Source organism: Epinephelus fuscoguttatus, linkage group LG16 (genome assembly GCF_011397635.1).
Source record: "Epinephelus fuscoguttatus linkage group LG16, E.fuscoguttatus.final_Chr_v1".
NCBI classification, from domain to species: Eukaryota; Metazoa; Chordata; class Actinopteri; order Perciformes; family Serranidae; genus Epinephelus; species Epinephelus fuscoguttatus.
This window is the reverse complement of record NC_064767.1, coordinates 23,677,763-23,690,956: the sequence shown is the minus strand read 5'-3', so window position 1 is coordinate 23,690,956 and position 13,194 is coordinate 23,677,763. Positions and strand designations below refer to the sequence as shown.

The following is a 13,194-nucleotide window of genomic DNA, read 5'->3' as shown; positions in this document are numbered from 1 at the left end:
TCAGTTCCTCCTGTGCTTCTACTGTAACGACACGTCAGAAAGTCTGCCCAATTTAGTCCTGTTCTGTGATGCTACGTAGTATCAGGCAGAATTTTATTGATGGTGATTTTCAACAAAACAAGCTCCAGGCCCATAAATATCTCAGTTGTGCTGAGAAGTTAATCAATGTTGTTACAAAACAACAAACTATGTGACTGAAACTTTTTTAAGCTTTGAGTCAGAGAAAGAGAAACTCTATGACATCACACAATATATGATACCATAGCCTCCTAACACCCGAACTTTTGTTTGGTATGCATTTTTAATTGTCAACGATAATAAAGTCCCAATGTCCTCAAATGAGACGATGATTAAGTCCTAATGCCTTCAAATGAGTACTTCCTAATTAACAGTGTCTTAGCTTGATACTGACACTAAAATTGGTCAAATCTGTTGCCATATCAAACTATAAACATTATTCATCATGAATAAACAACATAAACATTAAATGTGATCAGGTTTTGGTCTTGTCCATTTTTGTGTCAGGATCAGCTGCAGACTGACTTGGCACAGATGGCTGCCATCTTCTTTTCAGATTGGTGCATTGTGCTCTTACTACCACTAGATGGCACAAACAAATGTCCACGACCGAGGACAGCAGGTCTAAGTTAAGTAGAATTATAAGGTCAAGTATACCCAAAACGTAATGTCCTCAGATAACGACACAGGGTCTCAGGAGGACAGTGGCTCGGCGTCCTGAGCAGCTCAGGAGGTAGTGCAGGCTGTCCACTAATCAGAAGACTGGGGATTCAAACCCAGGCTCTGCTGGTCTGCATGTTTTAGTATCCTTGGGCAAGACACTGAACCCAAATTGCTCCTGATGGCTTTGCATTGGTGTGCAAATGCGTGTGAATGGTTAGCCTTGGCTACCAGTGTGTGAATGGATGAAGGTGACTCACAGTGTGAAAGCACTTTGAGATGTTGGAAGACTAGAAAAGTGCTACACAAGTGCAGTCCATTTACCATTTAAAAGCAGTTAAAATATTACTATTTGGCATCAGCAGACAAAACTATTAAGCATATGCCAACAAAGCATATTGTAAAAATATTTAATTTAACTTACTTAGCAGGGACAATTCAGACATTTATTGCATCAAATATAGCTAAAGACACAGTTTCATTTATGGCCTCTGCATGGGCAGGACCTGCCAGCAACACATGATGCAATAAAAGCTTAAACATTACTAACGGGCAGTTTTAGTGAATAATATTATTATTACAACAGGCATTAGAAATGGATATAAGTTCCTGTAGCTGACAGGGAAAATCAAATTAACCCTGACTACGAACCTCAGCGCACTCATTATCCTGTTTACTCAACACAAATGCAGAACTAAAAAAAGCATAATTAATCATTTTAATGTATAATTGAATATAAACTGTAGATATTGGAGCCTAAGCATACTGTAAAGTCAGTGTTAGGGTTTTCACTGTAATGTCATGATTGGCTTATTATATTTTTCTCTGTATTTTCTCAGAAAATCATCCCTCAATCAGCTGCAAAGCATTTGTAAACCAATATTAGATTGCACATGGCACACTACCCTCCCTTACAGAAGCCCTGAGAGGCCAGATAGATTTTTTTTTTCCAAGTAATGATTTTCACCTGTTTCCATCTGTGAAAACAGGTGAAATTTTGATGACTAGAAGAAAATTTCTCACATGCGGGCGTCCCTATTGCCTCGCTGAATAATAATAATTCAATTTCAGCTGTCATCTGAAATTCATCGTTAGCTACGTGCTTAGGAGTTGACAAGGAGCATTCAGGTGTGTTCTCAAAATAGGATCAATGCTTAACCTAACCTGCCAGTAAAACCATATTTAACTCCGTACGACAGTATTTCTCAAATTAAAGGTTAATAGTTTTATTATTTTGTGTTTCTAAAGTGTGTTTTGTTGTATGGAGTTGGTTGGGCTAGAATTGCAAAAGCTGCAGCTACTACGCCTCCGATCTATGTGGATAAAACCTGGAGGGATGATGCATCTTGTTACAGAGCGGCCCTAGCTGTATGCATTATTCACAGGGGACGACTTGTGTGTTTTGTGCACCATTCTCTGTAAAATCTACATTAGGTCTGTTGTCGTTTTATAGCCTGTCAAGATAAAGATAGTTGGCCTTGGCGTTTTGCTCCAGTGACCTTACCATCACTTTCTTTAATCTCCTCTGGAAAAAAAGGGGAATGAAACCTTGAAAAGAGGGTTGATCTTGGTTAACGGGGGAAGAGGCAGTACATCTGTACCTGTCCTCTTTTGACATCTGAACAAATGATACACTCACAGCGTGATTTTGGAAGCCTCGGAATTGTACGCTGAGATCACTATTTACTCTGCAAAAAATATGATTAAGCAGCATAGTCATTTTCATTATCGCTTAACTAGAATTTATCCTCTGCTGTTTAATGAGACAGCTTGATTAGCATCTCATAACCTTGGGGCATGAAATGGATTTTCAATGGCTGATACTGTCTGCATGTCTGAGTCCAGTGCTGGGACTTCTCTGTATGTCTGTGTATGAGAATGTAAAATGATTTCTGCCCTTTTAATTAGCAGCACTTTGATTTGGTTGGAAACAAAATGGACATATTTCCACTCTTGTCACATTTAAACAAGCTTGTTTCAATAGTATTACCTCTGTTGGGTACATGCTTTAACTATCCATTCTGCAGGTACATACAGTACACAGCCCACAACACATTAAATTGTATTTTGTCCTTGCGGGTGCCACAATTTTGAGCTTATCAGTCTTGGGTTATTGTGACCTTTAAATAGTGCGGCAGCTGTGCTCTCCCCAAAGAGGAATTCCATTTTTGTCCGCCCAGAGATGTCAGTGTCCCAAAGAAAGGCCTATCATGTGGAAAAGGTGTTTTGCTTAGATAAGTGCTGAATACAGTAGAGGCAGGACAGAGTGTGAATTAAAATTAAGTACGATAGCATCACAGCTCCACTCTGGGATTCCACTGAGTCAGTGTGTTTGTGTGATGACTTCGTCTGCCACAATGCTGCTCATGAGATATAATAATGATTAAAATGCTTCCCCATGTTAAAAATTGCCCCACATAAACAGTGACCCAGCTCTACACTGGATAATCATTCTAACAGGGTTTTCTGTATGGAGTCCATTCATTCTGGAAATGTGTCAGAGTCTTGTTAAATGTCAGCATGCGGCATATATTCACTTGATTTTTAAGTGTGCTGTTGACTGACACTATTGTCCTACGATGCAGTTTAAAACAGAAATGGAGGAGCTGCTCACAGCCGGAGAAAATTAAGCCAATTGTAATTCTTGGTGAGAGAGCTACAGGAGGACCTGAGGGAAACAAAAATAAAGGAATATATGTTTATATATATATATGTGTCTGCTTGGTTGGTCGTAACAACTTTATAATATAGGGTTTGACTACATTACGGTATTTACCAGGCGACGATAGAGATTTGGCAATACAGTTTCTACCATGGGAGCTATTTGATGCAGGCTATATGTGGCAAATCAGGGCTGTATTCTCATGTAATCTTGATCGTAATCGTGATTTTGCTATCTCATGATATCGCCAATTCAGCTGCCTCGCAATGTAATGTGATTTTGGACAGACATGGTGGAGAGTGAAGTTGTGAATACAGAAACCTGTTACACTTTACAAAACTTCCATTTTGAAAGAATTTTAATTTTACTGTCTTTTTTTTTCTTTCTTTTAGTGTTATTAACCTTAACCCTAACCCTTTTCATGAATTTTAGTGTGTACTTTAAATTATTTCTTTATAGCACTTATTTATTCATGGTGGAGGAAGCTGCATTTTATTTAAATATGAATTTAACTCTTGTTTTTTTTTAGATTATCTATCTGTTTATTAATTAATTATTTATTTACTCTATTCAATTATTATTTATTTCTTTAATTATTCTATTTATTTATTTTTTATTTATTAACTCATTCATTTTTTATCTGTTGCATTAGGATTTTATACCAGCTTTTTGCCCGCAGCTGGAGTCCCTACTAGCCTCTACTGTTTTAATAAACTTCCTTTGAAAATCTGGGGTGAGCTATTTTTATTCACAATATTTATCAACCAGAGCAAGTTTTATATTGGGGGTTGGAATTTTACACACATAAGTTACCCGACATTAAGAATTGCATGTTTTAAGATTACCTATTTATATTTTATGAATTTTCATGAACTTTTATTATTCCTTTTCCTGATTTTTATTGGTTTTATTGTTCTATGCATTATTATTGACTTTTTATAAGCACTTATTTTATGCACCTTATTTTAGCACTTACTAACCTTCCTTCTTTTATGTCGGCTTTCTTAATCCAATCCTAGCACTTATTTTATAATATTTTACCTTGCTCCTTTTAATTGATAGTAACCCCAAGATGTCAATTTAGAGACCCTGGGAAGCTGCAGTACTTTCTTTAAAACCTACTTCCTACTGCCAAACTGCCCAGTGGCCCAATCTACTTTGCATTTTACAAATTTTAGCAGGGCTTTTAAGGACCCATTTGGTTTTTAACAAAAAATCATTTTAAGTATCTAGTGGATACATATAGCCCCCCGGAGTGCTCCCTTCAGAGCACTGCGCTTTTATCCTAACCTAACTTTATGCTAAGACAATAATCCAGTGTGGTGATGATGCACCTACAGTTTGTCTAAGTATATATTTTTTAAACCATTTCTTAATTGAATTAATAGAACAATTACCATATTAGGATATATACTGTTACTGTGATATGTTCCAATGCCCAAACTGCCAAACATAAAAACTGGTACATTAGTATTGGTACTGATGTATACATTATAATATTATAGCATTATATAAAGCATGAACTTTAGATGCAGTAACAGTGTTGACTATATTCTTCTATTCCGTTGCATTTTCAGCAGGATGTATAAAGCTCTGTCTCTCCATTTGCTGTAAAAGCGGAAGAGATTTAATTTAAAAGGTGTTTGTCGTTAGTCATTTAAAGGCCATAGCTTGTTAGAGACTCGCAGGGAAAGATTGCATAAATTGATTTTTCTTTGCTCCAACAGGAAGGCTGTGTAGCTGCTGCTCTGACAGCAAAACACAGCTTGTCTGGAAGAGTTTCATGGTCTTAAACAGCTTTTGTAGCGTCGCGGCACTTTGGCATTTCTGGCTGCTCGTCTGTATTGATCTTGGCTCAAGTTGTTTGTCACCTGTTAAAATATACAGGGATCATGATATTTGTTGTGTTTACTCTGTGTGTGTGTGTGTGTGTGTGTGTGAGAGAGAGAGAGAGAGAGGAGGGGGGGACCATCTGGGTGACGGTACATATTAATGGGAATTGTTACATTTTTATCAGAACATTCTGCTCCTCTTTGTTGGGATGAAGATGTTGCATTAGGAAAGGGAAGACTGAGGTCAATTTGCCACCCAAATTGTAACAGGTTTCATTCTTTCATTCTCCTCCTCTTTCTTCAAAAAACTGATGTTTTGATGTTGTTTTTGTAATGTTTTGACCAAAGACAACATCCTCATATCCCAGTATCTGACACCACTGATGCAGGTGAACAGTAAATCTCCTCCCTCCCACTAAACAACCACTCATCTGCTTCCTTTAATGTTTGTGGAGCTGATAGAACACACTCTGACATGCTCACAGCCCGGTCATCCATAGCTGTCATTAAAGCATAAACCTCTACCTGAGGCTTTAATCCTCCTATCATACAGGACCTGGACTTCCCCAATAGCACAGCTCGCTAACCTGGCAGTAAGTGCCTCAGGACATCTGCAAATCTTGCCTGGCCCCAGTGCACTGCATTAAAGGGTACCACCATGCACATTTTCCAACTCAAAAGCCGAAAAGGTTTTTGTGTTATTAGCTCTGCAGTCCCACTTGACAAGTTGCAAAAATGTTCTATATTTCCATGCTTAACATGGAGCTGACCTCATACTGAAGCTGTGAAACACAGGCTAGTCTGGTGCATAAAATCACCCAGAGGTTGCTTTGATTTTTATTAATGCTCGTGCTTTTTTTGTTCTTTGCTTTTTTTGTTTAGCTTCTCTCATGTTATGACTTTTATTACTTGCTGCATTATAGAATCAGGGCCGCGAGAGTGTAAAATATTCACAAGTATCATTATTTTGAATGTATGGAAAAATATTCTTGTGTGCAGCTCTGACACCCAGCTGGGATGCTGGACTGTGTGTTCATGGAGATCTCGGGTCTTGTAGGGCAGAGAAGCGACGTGGTATGAAATAAAGATAAAATGCAACAGCCTGCAGCAGAAACTTCTTTCATCAAACAAATAAATCCTCTTGTAGACAACAGGGATTGTATTGTTTTTCCTAATGTTTGATAAGCTACATGTGGTCAGACTTCACTCACCAAAGCCCATATGAATATTAACTTCACACTCGCAGATTTTTTGGTGCATAAGGGGTGCAAAACTGTTTCATAAAAAGATTAGTCACTGTGCTTCTACATTTTTCTCAAACAAGCCTTAGAAGAGGGATGTTGTATACATGTAGTATCGTGCATGGTGGAGGAATGACATTATGTTACACTGCATTACTTGAGCTCAGTAGGGTCACCTGAGTGTGTGTCAGTCACCATGGTTTTCCAAACTGAGAAGAAGATGGTTTATGTGTTTTCATGGCAGCTATATCGAGTCCCATGTCAAGATTTAGAGACATTTGTGCCAAAATCTTTAAATATTTTGCCTCTACTCATTTCAAATTTAGCTATACAGAAGCCAGACACCAGCGTAGGAGGATACATATGGGTTACACATACTGACTCAGGACGTACCTGCCCACGTGTGAAAGCTGCACTCTGTTTCCAGTGCTCAAAGTAGGTCCTGTCTACAGTGGCTTTGAGACCTAAATGTACTACACCTTAAGAGAGTACTCATCCGATTTAGCACTGCACTCCTATAACACTGTGCCATAGTTGCCTCACAGGGAAAAGACTCTGGGTTTATACCTGCTGGCCAGCTGTGGCCTTTTAATGTGGAGTTTGCATTTTCTCCCTGTGGCGGCGTTTCTTTTCGCTGTGTGCTCTGGATTCCTCCCACATGCAAAAGATGCATGCAGATGAGGTCAATTAGCAACTCTAAATTGCCTGTAGGTGTAAGCATGAACAGTTTTGTGTAAATATTCACTTGTAGATCATGAGCATGGCATTTCTGTATGTTTTTTGTATTTGGTTGTGTTTTCTGCTTTGTGTTATATCCCATTGCATTCAAGTGTTGTCAGACTGATGAATGTGTTCCTCAGTTTTCTTGCATTTTGTCTATTTGCATGTGTTTTCTTGGAGGAATTCTTCACCCACAAATTGATAATTGTGTACCAAATATTCACCACGTTCTGTTCAAAGTGTTTTGCTCACATGCCTCCGCAGTGAACGAAGAATGCAAAATCAGAGAGAAGTCTTGATGAATTGACCTTTTGTTAAGCCCCACCTCTTTGTGATGGTCCGACAAGCTGTCGGAGTAAGCATGTAGCCCACACTGTAACTAACTGCACTCCCTGATGAAATATTATCATATTTTTGGAAAAATGAAATAGTGATTCCAGAGAGAAGCAGACAGAGGGGTCTACAGTCTGTGTTTGAATGATATATCCAGGATGTCAAACTGACTCAGCAGCAACAACAGGTTAAAAAGACAAAGATAGTTAGAAGCTAAAGCCGAACTATAGGCTACAGATCACAGTGTAAAAGTGAACCACCACATCACTGCTGATCGCCACAGAAGACAATGAATATAAAGGGAAACTTCGCCCATACTGAACCAGCTGTGTGGCATCACAGTGTGTGCAGATGAACAGTGTTTGGCTTCACTCCTGTGCTGCCACCAGCACCTGGACCTCTGCCACCGGACGGGCAGGGATCTCAAGAGGAAATCAAACAGCGTTCATCTGCGCACACTGCGATGACACACAGCTGGTTGAATATCAGCAAAGTTTCCCTGCTTCCCTTCACTGGTTCCTGTACAACAGGGTCGGTCTTTTTTTCACTGTTATAATCATTAAAAAGCAAAAGCAGCATGTGTATACATTCAGTAGGCTATATCTTCAGTAGCTAGCTAGCTAACCCTACACTTTTCAGGGTTTGATTTTGGTTTTGGAACAGGGAAGAAACGTATATCTTTTTCCAACCTCTCCAGGTAACCAGTATCGTTAATACACGACGTACCCCAGACACAACATTTAGCTCCAAATCCACAATACCAGCCTGAAAATGAAGGGAATCTGAAACGATTGCATTAGAGTCAATGGAGCACAGCTGTGTTGTTGTCAGACCCTGGTCTGAGCCATCCCGATGCTACATTATGATTGGCCTGTCTGCGTCTGAGGGCGGGACTTAGCAAAGGGTCAAGTGGAGTAAAGACAGCAAAACTATATCAACACAGCCATTTACAAACTCTTTCACAACTCTTGCTGTTTGATCTAAGTCTCATCGATCTCATATGCTCAGCCTGAACAGGCCTGCTACTTGTATGCAGAAGTGTTTTAAATAGAGAGGTTTTAGAAAAATGCATGTGTTTGGGAAGTACTGAGCATACCACTGGATTCAGGAGCCTTTGATTATACTGCACAAGTTGTGTGTGAGTTTGTAAACAGATGTTCTGATGTAGTTTTGATATTATTGAGTGCGGCCCCCATTTACTCCAATTCATCAAAAGTTTTCTTAGTTTTCGAATTCTTAGTTCACTGTGGAGGCGTGTGAGAAAAACAAAGTTTTATTCATGAATTCAGTAAAACATGGGGAGAGTAACTGATGTACAGATAATCATTTTGTGGGTGAACTGTTCCTATAAGTTGCAGTGCACTGAGTTTGTAAGGCCACTTTCTGTCAGTTGTGAGGAGATTTTTAAGAGATCATTGTAATCTTGATAATCTTGATCAGAAGTGCAATTAAGGGACAGGCCTCAGTCACTGAGGGTCTTGTGAAAAGTTCTTTGCTCAGCTTCATTAGCAGCTCTACAGACTCACATTAGTGTGACCTGACTCAACCTTCAACTCCTGCTTTAAAACCTGTAGACTTGTACGACACAGGACCTGACAAAAATGACTTTAAAGAATTCATACGGAGACTCACACATTAGAATTCATTCCGCACAAAAGCTCCCAATTAAGTATGTGCCCTTCATGTAGGAATTACACTTTTTTGAAATACAAAAAGAAAAGATCACTGCACCCACTTTATCACTATTTCTCCAACGTCTGAAACGTCTTTGTACGCAATTGTTGTATTCACAACACCCTTCCGTCTAATATCTGCATAGTTATCAGTGTTGAGACTGCAGGGGGCACATTGCATCATTTCAAACCTCATTTAACACCGAACCGTGCCCCTTTCTAAAGCCCAAATTGCTCGCCATGGAGCTGCAGAGTGGCTCCAGACATTCATTAGCTTAATGAAAACAGGCCACTCTTCTTCTACCGCCCAGCGAGCGCGTTCTCGACTTAGCCGCAACGACCATCTGCTCTCAAGCTCCCTGCCAGCTATAGGATAGTCCTGTCAAAGCAACCCCTGTGAAGAAAGGCATCCACAAAGGTGCCTTAATCATTCAGATCAGAGGACAGGCAAGGACAGTAGGGTTGCTTTTTTTTTTTTTTTTTTTTTAAAAGATAGTCTCATCTCTGCGTCCCCTGGCGCCTCCCTAACCTGAGATGTGGCGTTGACTCGTGATGTTAATGATGCTCATGAAATAAGCTGAGTGTGCAGTTGTCTGAGTTGAGTTGCAGCAGCCACACAGCTGGCACTGAAGTTATTATCCGCCCAGCCACAGTGGGAGAAGCTGCTTTGTGAAAAGGTTAATATCATTTTAGGGTTGGCCAGAGTGTGTTGTGGTGGGCGGCTGACCACCTGTTCAGCTCTGGAGGTGGTCTCTTATCATCTCATCCAGCAGCAAACATTTGAAGGTCGAACCATTTATTACAATTAAAAAAAGTAGTGTGCGAGATATTTTAAGCGGCCTTTATGTGCTTGTTTTAAGAAGCGGAAGATGCTCTTGTTTTCTAATTGATCTTCGGCTCATATTTTCTTCAGAAACAACCCATTCGACTACAGTTGTGAGTTTTACCTCATGGATTAATCACCACTAATCTCAGCTGTGTTGCGCCTTCAACAACCCAGAGCTACTTTTCTCAATATGAACACTAGCTGGTGCACAGCGAGAGGGAAATGATAGTCAGAGCCCCGAGGCTTGAATCTGATAGTTTGTCATCTGGATAGTATTACTTAATTTCCCACTGGGAAGAAACTCATTATTTCTGACTTTATCTCAGCACTGACCTCTGGAACAGTCTCAGGAACGTTATTGGTTTGAGCCCATGTTCCCTTTCCCTTCTTTTTTCTTTTTCTCGGCACGACATGGATGACCCTAAATGCCAATAAGACACATGACTAGGAAGGGCACAGTTCAAGCAAATGGATGGATGCGTAAGTTATGCCGGGCCGCAGCTGAGAGTCCCTTTCACCATTAATGTGCTACATACAGAGCACGATTCTATTGATTTATCACAGGCTACATTACAGCTTTTCCTCACATGATGAATGGTGAATGGAATGTGAGATTATATTGATAATAATGACTAACAGCCAGCCGACATCTTTCATGCTTAACCTTTTCTTCAAACGGATCAAATTCCTTAAACATCGAACACATAAAGACTGTCTTTAGAAACATTTCTCTTTACACATCAGAGCTTTTTCATTTTTTGTCCTCTTACATATGTTGGAAGCATTGATAAGGCATCTGATTGCTTTTTTCCCCCCTCCTGTGTCACAGTTTAATTTTGTCGGGAAGCTGCTGGGACCACGGGGAAATTCCATGAAACGATTACAAGAGGAGACAGGAGTGAAGATGTCCATCCTCGGCAAAGGGTCCATGAGGGACAAAGGCAAGGTAAGATATTGATTTGTGATGAAATACAGTCGTCGGCCTGGTCCAAGATATGGATCAAATGGAAATATTTACAGGAACGAAGTGCTTGAAATTCCACCAAAGCACAGAAGAATATTCTATTCATCAATATCAGAGCTGAAACTGAGATGAATAACACCAGAGTAGAATTAATAGCTTTCGGTTGACAAACATATGTAGCAGAAAATGGGAATGTTTTTCTGTGTGTTGTTTAATAGCATATTCTGTAATAGTCAATTATAAATGCCAAGTAATGAATCTCTTTGCCAAAGTCATTTATCCTGCTGACTTGTGGTCCCCTGGAGCCAAACTTATCCGAGCGTGTACACTGACAGTCTGCTGTTCACGCTTTTAACAGGTCTCAGTGTGCTGCTATAGAGTTACAATGCTATCATTACTGTAGCCTCCAATCCAGACATCTAGACATGACAGACAAGACTTGAAGTGTTACCACGTCTTTGGCGAAACTGGAGCTGCATTTCAATACATCGGGAAAATGATGGAAGGTAAAATAATGCAGAGGTTGTTACAACTTCTTTAAAGCGTCTGTAATAAATATTTTTATGATAAAAATATATCAGGCTGACAATGTGACAGAGTTCCCTCAGAGAATTATCACCCAAATCTGCAGCGTCCCTCAGCTTTACAGAGCTTTGCAGTGAGCTTCAGCTCACTACAGGGCCGGACTGGCAACAAAAAGCAGCTGGGAATTTGCTGTCAAGAGGCCCCAGTTTGATACAACAAACTTGAACTGACACAACATGTTTGTGGATCAACGAATCATTAATTTAAAAATCGCCTGGTGGCCCACAAGGAGCCAATGACTCGCCCACAGGGCATGTTCTAAAAATAACTTCGGTCAAGTCAGCTGTCACTTGCATCTCTGTGGTCAAATGAGCCAACGCTACAACTGTAGTGCACCCATATACTGACACTCATGGTAAATGCATTCATACGACCCAGACTGTAAGCGAAGGGATAGACGTGTGACTACAGTTTTCAAAATAAGGTCATAAGAAAATGTTTATGATGCCGGAGTTAGGGGAAAAAAGAGCCCAGAAACTTCCTGATGGCAAGTCCATGCCTGGCTCATTGTTCAGCAGCACGTCCTGCAACTATACTGTACACTACCTATTTAACACCAAACTGAAGACACACAGTTAACGACTAGCTAGTGAACACAGTGGAGCATTTAGCAGCTAAAGAGCCAGATATTTCCCTCAGGAGTTGGTAGAGACCAAAACCAGAGCGAAAAGAGAGTGGATATTGGTGTTACATTCGCCTGATTGACAGAAAGACAGCTCCAAATGAACCATAATGTTTCTGTGTTACTGTTGTGTTCATAATTTGTTTCAGCTGCCCTCGAGTGGCCACAAAAATCAGTTACTGCGTGTCAGTATATTGGTCATTTGTACCAATATACTTTGCTCAAGTTGAGCAAACAATCTCAATTTAAGCCTTTAAGCCCCGTTTCCACCAAAAACTTTAGGTATGGTACCTTTGAAATCAAGAGTAACCCTTCAGACAAGGTGCCTAGACCCTAGTGTTTCCACCGCAAACAGAACTCTTAAATGTGGGCAGGGTTGTCGTCACTCACTGCTCCGTCCAGCACTCACTGTATTTCCTCATTACCGGTGGCACAGATGGAAGTCTGCACCTCGTTTATCATCCACAGAATGAGGCTGCACACCGACATTTTCAGAACAAAATAAAACAGGCTGCAGTGAGAGTCTCTCTCAGTGAGATATTTGAAAATACCAGGTTTGTGTATTTAGTCCTTCTCAGGCAAGCTGGGGGGTTTAGTGTTGCCGGATCCCACAGAAACGACACTCTGCAACACTTTTTTGCTCTCTGAGGGAGGATTAGAACATATGCCGTTGACATAACCCTGCCAAAATTAATATACACTATCAATTTCGGCAAGCTTGAGGATCCACTCATTTCTAAAAGTGTCTGTCATAAAAACTAAAGTAATGGTCAAAGTTGTCAGTGAAATGTAAGGTGATTCACGTTGCCAACTCATGCATTGAGTAACATTACAAGTTAGCGTTCCACCTTAAAAGTCGCGGGCATTCGGCCCAGTGAATTAAGTTATTTTTCTCAGACTACAGCTGCTGCAAGAGGCAGCAAGACAAACTCTCCACAGTATGAACAGTGGTTACGTGAGCCTTAAAACCAGCCACAACTCAGCCCTGAGCAGAGTGACCGTTGTCACTGACCAATCAATGGAGTGCAGTGTTCACAGCTCCACCTTCTAGTACCAGA

At 40.3% G+C, this 13,194-nt stretch overlaps 1 protein-coding gene across 5 annotated transcripts in view; it reads left to right on the top strand.

Moving 5' to 3' along the window:
- Nucleotides 1-13,194, top strand: part of khdrbs2 (KH domain containing, RNA binding, signal transduction associated 2) — a 92,201-nt gene that overhangs the window by 23,880 nt on the left and 55,127 nt on the right. For all 5 annotated transcript variants that reach the window (XR_007451347.1, XR_007451344.1, XR_007451346.1 and 2 more), the window contains exon 3: nucleotides 10,795-10,911. Coding sequence is in view for 1 of the 5 variants with exons in the window: in XM_049601137.1 (XP_049457094.1) it covers nucleotides 10,795-10,911 (117 nt within the window). In the remaining 4 variants the exon portion in view is untranslated. The remainder of the gene's footprint in view (nucleotides 1-10,794; nucleotides 10,912-13,194) is intronic.